The sequence below is a fragment of the Populus trichocarpa genome, chromosome 1, assembly GCF_000002775.5.
Source record: "Populus trichocarpa isolate Nisqually-1 chromosome 1, P.trichocarpa_v4.1, whole genome shotgun sequence".
Lineage (NCBI taxonomy): Eukaryota > Viridiplantae > Streptophyta > Magnoliopsida > Malpighiales > Salicaceae > Populus > Populus trichocarpa.
Window position 1 is genome coordinate 27,128,717 of NC_037285.2, and position 11,725 is coordinate 27,140,441.

Consider the following 11,725-nt stretch of genomic DNA (forward strand, 5'->3'; position numbering starts at 1 on the left):
AAAAAAAACTTAGAATGAAATTGAGGGACAAAAAAAGAGAGTAGAAAAAGGAAACTTCATTAAGTTTTCCAAGTATTTTTAGTATAGTATGGTAATGGTAATATATATTTTTCTTTGTTTATCTTCTTGCTTAGTGAGGATATCATCTTGTTCGGGGTTTTTTTTTTTTTTTTTTGGTCAATGAGGTGTGTATCCTTGGATGATTATTTTCTTAAACTTGTCAGGAAAAATCTCAAATAAGGTGAATAAATGGCGTTCATTCCATGAACATGAAACGCGAGCGAAGACAAAAATAAGGTTGGTATGAGAACTTGGGAACGGTTAAAACATCGCCATGATCACTGTAAATTAAGCTCATTTACAACTGAGAAAACAGAAGCAGGCATTTTGATGGGGGGAGGGTGTCATATCTGTACCAAAAGCGGGCAACTAAATTAGATGCAGATGACTTGTTAACATCACAAACAACACAGGAAATGAGAGTCAATGTCATCTAAAGACTACTTGACAAGATATCTGTATACAACATAAAACTGATATAGACTAGTCAACTGCGGTGGTCCATAAGCTCCTCTATGCACGTTGGAGAAGATACTGCTCCAGACATGATCTTATACGGGCAAAGGACTGGGGCCTAGCCTATGGCAGACAATTTGATCAATCATGGGAAATTAATTAGCTTTATTTATACTCTTGTCGCAATCTAAACTAATTGCAATTTCTTAGGTTACAAGACTGCTCATAGCTGCAGCATGCATTGCAATCCTAATCCTTCTTTATATGTTAGCGATCGCATATTTAGGCGGATATCATTTGGGACTAATGCTTGGACTTGAATGGAGCTCAAGAATGTGGAGTTGCAAGGCAAAGTCTGATGACGAACAAGAGATGGCAGAAACAAAGGAAGCACATGCAGAACTGCCATTTTCCACAAAACCATACCAGAACACACGGGATCCAGTCAAGTACCAATAAACCACGAGAATTAAAAACAAACATTTCAACAAAGCTGAGAGGGAAATGAGTGGGATAGCCAGAGCATCTTTCAACAATGTCAGCACCCATGTGACAAGAGTGGCCCTTTCCCCACATGTTGACCTGACGTAACAAAATGAGACAAAAGAGTCCCAGAGAGTGTGCCTTGATCATCCGAAAGAGAGAAGCAAATTTCACCATCACTTTTTTCAACCTTCCTTCTCTTTTTAGTTCACTTTCTTCAATGATTCCAAAGCGGATAGAAGTTTTAATTTCGATTAACATAAATCATGCACCAACGTCAAGCTGGAAACATAAAGGAAAGGACCATTTTTTTCTTGCATATCCTACTCAGCATGACAACTACGCATTGAATTCTGATCCTCTTAACACCGTTTAAAAGGCTGCTTAGTGTTCAACAATTATAAGACAACGATGGTAAGAGATTGTAAGCGTGTAATTGTCATAATAACAAGAGCCATGATATTTGAAGTCCAGCTACAGTCTGTGGTCCAGCACACAACCTACAACAGGGCAAGAAGTAGCTAAGAGAAGATCCTACTCAAACTAGTTCGTCCGTCCACCACGTATGTAAAATGCAGTTGCTGTTAGTAGTATCGTATTGATGACAAGGATGGTAATCTAGCTGAGGTAATCTCTGCGGATCTACCATCAAGCGCAGGTATCATATAGGCTATACATCAACAGGATCTTTCTTCCTTCTATGTGCTTCTCTATTTTTCTGCATGGACAAACAAACAACAATCCAATATCATAAAGAAATCATTTGAACAGAAGTTCATACATCTGTCGCCTCAGAATTCAAATGGAGGAATGATGCCTTACCCTAGTTAAGTTAATCTCTTTGGCCACACTAAACTTTATTACCTACAAAACATTAGCCACATCCAAAATATAACCAATCAGAAAAAAGGATTGTCCATTGGAAATAACCTTTTGTTTCAATTGAATCAAATTATAGCAAGCAGGTAGAACCTTGGCATTTAGAACTCAATTAGAAGCCTCGTTGCTGGTAGATGTGGTGGGTACTGATGCGTCGTTTTCAGAACACGAAGAGACAGATAACTCATTGCTTTCTTCAACTTCGGCCCGAGATGGGGACATGTCCGGATGCTGATTCTCAGAAGATTTTGTGAGGCTATCACGTTCGAAATTGCTTCCATGGCTACAAAAAACAAACCAGAACATACGGGGGAAATAATAGGGGGGGGGGGTGTTCAGATCTAAAGAAGAATCACAAATGGCATTTTGATATAACAGGTGAACCTTACTGAGTCTGCAATTCAATACCTTTCAGTGAAGCTCTCCACCTTGCAATTAACAGTGTCATTGTTCTGAATGCAAGCTGCATTCACTTCATCCTGAAGATTCTCTGCAGCAACAGGAACAAGGGTGGATTTAGAGGCCCCTGAGCAATTCCCATTGTCTGCCAAAAGCAAGTTACATTAGTAGTACCAAAGCTTCTCCATCTCTGACCTAATATGTTTCAAACACTAACCTTCTAATGTTATCTCATTCTTGCCATCAGAGGTTAGAATATCAGTTTGATTGATGGGAGTATGATGAGTGGGCAGAGAAATGGGAGCACCAACAGAGAGACTATGCTGGTGATGATGTGCATGATCTCCCCTCAAGTCTGGAAGTTGCAGATTAATTAACCTTCTCCCCTGGAGTTCAATAGCTTGCTGCAACTCTGCCTGCTCCTCCAATTTCCTTCTCAGCATCATTTCTGGAGTATTATAAAGCATTCTTGCTCCTGTAGAAGAGAAATTAAACAAAGATAAATCAAGAAAAAAATTATGATTTTGACAGCAGAAAAAATGATGAAAAAGGAAATAAATATATTAAAAAATACTTCTAAAAAGTCCATGCTTGATTGTTTATGTTTTACTGACCAAGGTGAAGATCACATAGCTCTCTAGGATCAAACCCTGAAGGGCTTGAAGCAGGTGAAAAACCCCCCCTCTCCAGTAACTGTTGCGTCCTGCTGTTGTTTCATTGACAAGTAAATCATAAATGCCAGAAGTGAGACAGTAAAGATAACAACAACTGATAAATAGATACTATACTTTGCAACTTTTCCTTTCTCCTTGTATGGCTTGACAAGCACACGCGACTCACAAATATAATGAGGGTTTCCCTTTGCCAATATTTCCTTCACAGTCTCTGGGTAGACAAATGTAACAAATCCAAACATTCGCTTCTGCTGGTATGGAATCCTGACATCTTGAACTGGTCCAAAAGAACTTTAAAAACATAAAACGAAAATATTTTAATGACATTGCTCGGCAGTGGCCTCAGCAACTGAGAACAAAGCAAGTTATATCACAATTTTTTGCCTCTTCCAAATTCATGTCCAAAAAATTTCTAGAGAAGAGAGCTGTAAATCAGACTAAATACAAATAGCGATCACTATTTTCATTCTCTGATTATCAAGAACAGTCAAGAGACTCAAAATCCTAAATCCTATCCCTTCAACTCCAGAACAGGACTACGAACACACACACCTACAGTCTTAAAATCCTCACCTCCACAGCTTAGCAATATATTCTCTTCTTCCTTCTTCAAGTAGACTAACAGCTTTTCCTTTTTTTGTCTTTTTCTTTTTCAACTAGGCATGCACATTCATTTCTCATCTATCTCCAGCCAATATAATAACAGATGCAAACATGATAGAGTGAAGCCATGCAAATTATAAAAGCACTTGTATAACGCTATTCACGCTGCTAACTAGAAATAAAAACCACACGTAGCATGGAGACTTTTGGTACTGACATGCATGGCTTAAGATAAAACAAGGTGCAAGCCAAAATGTACTCTCAAGAGAACCAGGCAAACTTACTTCACTTTCTACCAAAACATATATGCAACATGGAATGCAAGCAGTTCATTTTATTGAAAAAGATTGAAATCCCAAGTTGAAGTCCTAAACTACCAAGGCATCAAGCCCCTTCACCATCATCAGTCAGAGGAATGCACTGATTGCAAAAGCCGTCCCTCAAACCAATAAAAATTTCATGGCAATTGGCAGCATAAAGTTTACCAATATTCTTAACTTTTAACAATAGGACTTTCTACCATGTACACTTCATAAATTGTGCTTAAATTTCTTTGGCATAAGCATGATTTCATCGTTTTGCAGACATTCTAGCCAGTCCCTGGCACTTACCTCCAGGTATTACTTGTCTAAGTAAACCAAAAATAATAACCAAAATTGATAATTTAAGAAGAGTAGGTGAAAAGTGGTAATTTACCTGAAATAATTTGAAACATCTTCATCTTTGAAAGAGCTGTCAGCTGGGAATGTCAAGTATATCTGTCTAGATGCTGAATTTGCCTTTTCAGCCATTCCCATTGCCAAAAAGTCATTCCTTCCACCACGGGTCCGGCCAAACTTGTAAAATTCATCACCCATCATTGCTGCGCCAAATCTGCAAATATCGACATCCACAAATTGCACCATTACCCAACCCATAATTAAAATTCCAGGAAAACGTCAAATTAAAAGGACAGGAGTGTTTATCATTAAGCAGAGAATCATGCGCATGACGAGTTCCATCAAATCATCCATTAAACAAGAACAGAATATAGACAAGAAAAGGAACGAATCCATAACCAAAACTAGCTAGATTAACAAGATTCGTTTCTCTCTAATCTTTTCCTTTCTTTGTGTACTCGATATGACTATTTTTCTCTACCTCCATAAAAAAAAAAAAAAAAGACTCTTTCTTTCTTTGGCCAGCCAAAAAATAGACAATAAAAACATGCTGAAAGATGGAAATACGTACCTATGGGGCATCTTGGTCTCATCTTGCATAGTCGTAAGGGATTCTTCAATTAAACAATAATGCCCACAAATTGACACATAGCAAATTAAGACTAAATTTTCACCACTAGAACATATCGAAATTGAAAATCTTGACACGCTATGCAAGGATAGGGCATGCTAAAAGCAAAAGTGGTAATCTTGAATGTATACCTCTCGGCTTCATTTTGTTGCAGCAACAGAAAATTCATGTGCTTGTTATAAGCCAACCTTTGCTGCTGCTGCTGCTGTACAGCCTTCATTTTCATCATCTCCTCTTGCTGCTGCTGTACAGCCTTCCTTTTCATCATCTCCTCTTGCTGCTGCAAATAAAGTTCCTCCATTTCCCTTGGTGAACTCACAAGAGCACCACCAACATTAACCTCAGCCATATTTTCATCACCATGACCAAACTTGCAACTTTCTCCATTTTTGCAAAACCCTCTAGCAAAATACAGGCACTGCCTATACCGGAGACCAAAACCCCCATCCTCAGCACCAGAACACGCATCACTCTCTGAAAACCTTCTTCTATGCAAATGGACATCTCCATTAGCAACTGAATAACCACCCATCTGAACCCTTTGGTCCATAAAGTCCTCGTTTTTTGAAGAGGGGTCATCGAAGAACGACAGATGATCATCTGACTGATACTCGCCAAGGAAATCGGCACTATTATTGCTGCAAACACCACCGCCATTACCACCATTTCTCGAGAATGGCGGCACCAAAACAGACCCAGAACGTATATTATCATAGGACAAAAAAGGACTGCTCTTTGGGCTAATTGAACTCTTACTGTCACTATTATTTGGCAGCCCGTGAACGGACCAAGGATTTGGAGACGGGTTTTTTGAAAAGTCAAGAAAAGAACCATTATTTGTGATTCTAGGAGAAGATTGTGGAAAGGGGTTGGTGTTATTACAAGGCCTTGCTATGGGATTGAGTGGTGACGGAGAAGAGGGTGTAGAAGGTGTAGATAACGTGTTAGTAGAGAGTCCTAAGTGGATTTTTGCCTTGAAGACTACATTTTGCAAGAGGGTTTCAGGGCCAAACGCTAACCGTAACAAATCTTTTTCAGTAGGGTCTTGTATGAGAATAAAACCCATAATTCTAGAGGCGTTTTCTGGATCTAAACTCTTGAGTTTCGTTAACAGTATGTTAGTTATCTCATGAGTATCCATGGCAGTTTTTTTTAGGATTTTTATGTTTATGTTTATTAGAGTGTGTGTTGATGGTGGTGGTGGTTTACAATTTCACTTCCAGAGAGACATGGAAGCAGAGAGCCAGCAAAATGAGAGAAGTGGTTGTTGTTGTGTGTGTGTGGGTGGGAGAGGTTTGTGTGCATATTTGTTTTTTCTCTGTTTGTTTAAAACAAGTAAATAACTCGAGGAGGAAAAGCGAGAGATTTTGAGACACAGGGTTTTGAAGAGAAACGAGCGGGTTTGGACTTGAATTAAGGAGTGTGTGTGTGTGTGTGTGTGTGTGTGTGTGTGTGTGTGTGTGTTATAAAAAAAATTATAATTATATTACAAATTACAAAACATACTGAAATGATTAGGTAGAATACAATTAAAAGAGTTTATAATCATCTGTGCTGTGCCCATGAGATTTTTTTTATAATTTGAATTTTTTTTTTAAATTTTTATTTTCTATTTTATCATTTAATATTTTATTAATTTTCAACTGATCTTCATGATTTAATTTGATTTGTTTTTTATAAATTATTGTGGTGTTATATAAACATTTCAATATTTTATTCGTATTTGATTTTGCAAGCATATATTTTTATTATTATATAATTAGGTGAAAAATAATTTAAAAAAATAAAATTATTAAACTGAGTTGAGTTTGTAACTCAAGTCATAAGTTAACCTTGATCGATCTAATAAATTGTTATTTTAATATTTAAAAAAAAAACAAATCAAGTTTTTATCAATTATTCAAATTGTATTTTTACTTGTACATCTTAACTTTTTTTTTTGTCATATTTTTTTTTTTTACTTTTTTTAGCATTCGTCAAGTCGACAAGGTAAGATTATAAAAACTCTTGTGTGAATTTTTTTATCCTTTGATTTTTGATTTTTTTTTTTTTTGCATTAAAAAGTTTTAATTCAACTCAAAGTAATGCAAGAAATAACCTAATATTTTCTAACAAGAAATATTCAAATTATATTCAGCAAAAGTGATGAATTTTTTTATTTTATCTTTATATATGTTTCTATTTTAAAAATAAATTTATATAATAATTATTGGCAAATTATTTTTGAATACAAGAGATTTGAATAAAACCGAAAAAACTCATTATAAATTAAAAATCAATTAAATAAAAACAAATTGCTCAATTATAAGGCTCATAAATTAAATTGAACTCATTCATTTTTGTAATATAAAATTGAATTAAATTCAGCTAATTGATTTAATTTTTTTATTTGATTCGGTTTAAAATCTTGGAAAAAAAAATTCAATGCATTTAAATTTCTCTGTAGAAATTAAACCATTTGAATCAATACTCATCCGTGGTTTATATCTTTAATCATGAATATTCATGTATTTATTTATTTATTTATTTATTATAGTAATACTACACTGATAAATATATTTTTTGAAAAAATAAAAGGTGGCTAAAAAGACATCAATAACTGATGATTGGTATATACTTTGGCCCATACAAAAGTATAAAAAAATTCATCTTTTTTCTGGTAAAGTGGTGCGTACGGCATACTTTATATATACTCTCCGTATATATAATATTACTATCAATAAGATAATACTTTTTTTCCCAACCAACTCCATCTTCTTTTATATATATATATATATATAAATACAGAGGAATACTTTTGTCCATACGAGCCTGTTCTTGAACCCAACTTTTGTTTGTTTTTAGTACCGGGTGGGGTGGCAACTATACCGACCAGACCAGATCTCTCCATACTTGTCAATCTCTTTTGTTTTTGTCGTGGAAAAATGTTTTTGACAAAATTAAGGGTTTTTTTAAAATTATTCTCTTGATTATTTTTATATGTTAATATAATAAATAAATTATAAAAAATATTTTAAAAAATAACTGTTAATATAATAACAAACAAGCTTTTCTTTGTTGGGCAATGGTTCACTAATTAGACATGGCAAAAACCATGAATTCTTTCATGCTAAAGATGTCAAGACAATCATAAACAGGGTAGCTAGCGGTTGGTTCAATTTGATTTCTGTCTTAAAAACCCGACAGAACCAAAATTTATAAAATTGAAAATTTCAAACCAAACGGTTCTGTCTGTTAATTTTTAATGCTACCCGTGGATATCAGTTTTCAATGCGATGGTTTTGGTTATTGAAGATTGAATACATTATTTGAATTAGAGTACTGTGATTAATAATGCACGGCAAACCTTTCAACATTGTTTTTTTTTTATTATTATTAACGTGAGTGTTCGGGTCAATTTATACGTACCTTGACTAATCTCATAAGCTCTGAAGTTAACGATCATGTAAGTCTTTAGTGGTCATGAGATTTGTGAGACTCGAACTAGTGACTTTTAAAAAGCAAATATTGAGCCTGACCAGCTGAGTTATACCTTTCAAAGTTACCTTTGAACATTGTTGATTTTACGAGTTATTTATATATATTTGATATAAAATCAAACTAAAAACTTAAAAATTAATAAAATTAGACTTGATTTATGCAAAATCAATAAAATCAAACCAAGTTTACAAGTTTATAAAAAATACAAGATAAGTGATTTTCTTGGTTTTGTATGAACAAACAATCAACTAGTTATAGATTTCTTAGAAATCGGCTGATCGATTACCTTAATAATTTTACCTTTTGTGTATTTTAAGATACTTGAATTTTTATATTATTTATTTTATTTTTATTTTAATTGTATTATATTATTATTTAGTACTTAATTAAAATTATCAATATATAATTAAATAAAAAATTGTATTTATGATTTTATGATTTTATCACCTGAGTTTGCATTATAAATGTTTCCCGTGTCGTGTAAAAAGAAAAAAGGAAAAAAGAGAGCATTATAATTGCAAGTGCAATTTCTTTTATGTCGTGTGTTGCACATTTAAAATGATATCGCAGACACAAAAGGAAACACGATTTCCCCATACCAGTCACCAGACATAAATTTCCACGACGCCTATAACTCTACTCTGGGTTGCTAAACTTGGAATGAAAAGTAACACTAAGCATGGACTAGCAGCTATATATTACGCCGGTACATTGCATGCATCGGCTAAGATTATCTCAACTGATTTAAGAACTTACAAGTTAAATCTTACCTATCAGTCAAGGAGCTGCTGATCATGAGTCCCGCCCGCACAAAGAAACCATTATCTTTTAGCACGAGGCGAAGAAAGCAAGCCAAAATCCAACGAACACAATGAATGCATTTGTACATCGACAAACTATTTACCATGACAAGAAGACGAGCTATGACACTTCAAGGTGATCGATCGAGTCGTGCTTGAATGAACTGTGGGTGTACACACTGGCAATCTGTCCACCTACCTCTATTTTCTGTCAACCAGCGTGGAGTATTAGCAATACCTACTCAGAAGCATGGAGATTGCCCACCTACATCAACGCGTCATTCAAAGCAGCTAGCCTCCCTTGCTCTTCTGACATAAAAGAAATTGCAGATAAGAAGAACACGAGATTATTCCGAAAGGAAAATGATTTTAGAGTCAATTCAGACAATATATATACACCAGTATTTCCATCCAAAACATATTTCTAACTGTATCCACGCGATCAAGAGATGAAATATAAGGTAAAACGAGTCTGGTGAGATGGAATGGAAGGGTTAAAAATCAAGGAGGGCAGAGAAACAGTTTTCAAGAGATGCTGGGAGCAAACACCTGAAAAGAAGAGGGTGAATATGAAATAGTAAAATTAAAGAGGACTAGAATAAATATTTTGAGAACTTTGAGAGGGCCAATTGCCCCCTTTTTGCTTTTACTGAAGGAGTTTTTGTCTCCCATCCAAAGCATTAATTAGCTTAGCCAAAAAGGGCTTTCCTCTAATAAATCCACCTTATGCATGGTTGTTGAGAACAGAGCATGGCGCTTATTATTGTACAAGAATATAGCTTGATTTATTTTTTAAATCTAGATTTTAAAATAGCTTCTAAACCTCTCTCTGTCAAGAGAAGGGAGCTTGGTTTATTCTTATACAAGAGTAGAGTTTGATTTATTTTTAAAATTTTTCTGTATCTATTTTTCATCATTCATGTCATGATTCTGCTAAACAATGCTGTCTTCTAAAATAGATCTTGAAATGCATTATTTTATTTTTCTTCCAGGGTGCGATGCAAACAAGCTCTTTTAAGCCACCACCCATTTTTGCAGGGACTGAAAAGTTAAAGCTGCTGGAACTTAAACAAGAGCAAGCAGGAAATAATAATAATAATAATAATATAGTAAAAGTAACTTTAAAACTTGTTGGATTCAGTGAAATGGTGACGTTAAGACTGTCAGAACTCACTGCACTGCCGTTTTAGCTTGGAAAACAGTGCACGTTCTGGGCTGGTTTTGCTGACTAATCTCCTTCACTGCAATCTTTCTTAAGATTTACTTGTCAAAAACAGCAATTCAATATTGCAGTCCAACTGCTGGTGTGCCATTAATGGAGTCTATTAATTAGAGGTCCAAAACGCCCTCGTTTAATTTCGGGTCCAGGTCTGTCTATCCCATCAGCTTCTCTTCCAATGCCGCCGACTCCCTTTTTCTGATCTTGCTTGATGAGCACGGGTACCGATTGTATAGGGTTATGCTAGTAATCCCATCCTCCTTGTCAAGAAAAGGCGAGCCTGAGGTTAATTGGCTAGCTAACGAGGAACCGTTTGCTACTGTTACACTTTTTTATCCATTTACGTTGAAAACATCATTTAGTAATTTCTGGTTTTTTATATTGGATTTTATATATAATTTTATTTTAAATCTTAGTTTTATACAGGTTAAAATAATTTATTTATTTATTCTATAGTAATTTTAACTAAATATATGTTTTTAATCACGGCACAAAAGCAAAAACTGCTAAAGACACACTGAATCACTGTTGACTTAATAATCTTAATGCCTACCTCATCTCAAAAATATGTCTTGGTGTATGTAACTGTGGTTATAATTTTTTTAAAAATAATTTTTATTTTAAAATATATTAAAATAATATTTTTTTTATTTTTAAAAATTATTTTTAACATTAATTTAGCTTCAGTTACTCCGCTTAGCTTTCTTCTTCAAGTGCATATTTGTGCAAGTCTTCTGAATTGGTGAAGAAATAAGGGCCATGGCCAATTTTTCACTCGAGAAAAAAATACTGTACTGGTAATGAAAGTAAGCTAAGAGAGTGGTTTTACCGAGACAAAGCCATAATAAGCAAGCACTGTTCTTTTTTCCTCCCTGCAAAACCTCCGATGAAATTGAAGCATCCTTTTTTCTGCCGTCGAAATCACTGGCTGTTTTTTTACACGTTCATAATGCAACACTGAATGAGGTATATTCCTCGGAATTCATCCATTCAAATCCAATTTCATAGAAAATAAGTCCTCTGCTTATGTTGCTATTCCCAGCAATGATTGATGGTATGCCTTGAATAGAGAAAATTACCCGACTCTAGTTTATCTATTTTTTCTATTTCTATTTATTATTTTTAAAAATTATGGTTTATATCTAGGATCAAAGCAAATTTTAAAGTTGTGTAACACTCTACAACATTGAAAAAGAAATTTAACAAAATAATTTGAAGTTTTGATTAATAATGAAAGCAACTTCATCACTTATTATCCAAAGTTTTGATTAACAATCAAACTTTATCATAAACAAAATCAAACCCACTTCTCCTAGCAAGGTCCAGTTTAAGAAAGTTTGGTTCTTTTTTCCCCTCATTTTCATATTCTAACAAGATCAAAG

The 11,725-nt window shown here is 34.5% G+C and overlaps 1 protein-coding gene across 7 annotated transcripts; it reads right to left on the minus strand.

The window, feature by feature from the left end:
- Positions 1-1,345: 1,345 nt before the first annotated feature.
- On the minus strand, positions 1,346-6,260 carry LOC7467974 (zinc finger CCCH domain-containing protein 55). 7 transcript variants are annotated; one of them, XR_008057996.1, is made up of 10 exons: positions 4,976-5,121; positions 4,785-4,827; positions 4,251-4,427; positions 3,066-3,242; positions 2,892-2,983; positions 2,495-2,752; positions 2,287-2,422; positions 1,972-2,161; positions 1,822-1,863; positions 1,346-1,717 (listed from the first exon to the last, which is right to left on the minus strand). XR_008057996.1 is itself a non-coding variant. In XM_052448862.1 (7 exons), exons 1-7 carry the CDS (start codon positions 5,983-5,985, stop codon positions 1,987-1,989), a joined length of 2,025 nt encoding a protein of 674 aa, XP_052304822.1. In that variant the 5' UTR covers positions 5,986-6,259; the 3' UTR covers positions 1,970-1,986. The 7 variants fall into 7 exon arrangements, 1 of the variants encoding a protein (XP_052304822.1); XR_008057995.1 differs by lacking the exon at positions 4,785-4,827 and having other exon boundaries at positions 3,118-3,228; positions 4,976-6,260; XR_008057994.1 differs by lacking the exon at positions 4,785-4,827 and having other exon boundaries at positions 2,287-2,368; positions 4,976-6,260.
- Between the last annotated feature and the right edge of the window lie 5,465 nt (positions 6,261-11,725).

Bases quoted from the DNA above. Each gene is read 5' to 3' on its own strand.
- LOC7467974 (XM_052448862.1), bottom strand. From the start codon at position 5,985: ATGGATACTCATGAGATAACTAACATACTGTTAACGAAACTCAAGAGT. The intron at 4,428-4,975 runs GTATACATTCAA...CGATATTTGCAG, and splicing joins CAACAAAATGAAGCCGAGAG to ATTTGGCGCAGCAATGATGG. The intron at 2,423-2,494 runs GTTAGTGTTTGA...TGCTTTTGGCAG, and splicing joins GAATGAGATAACATTAGAAG to ACAATGGGAATTGCTCAGGG.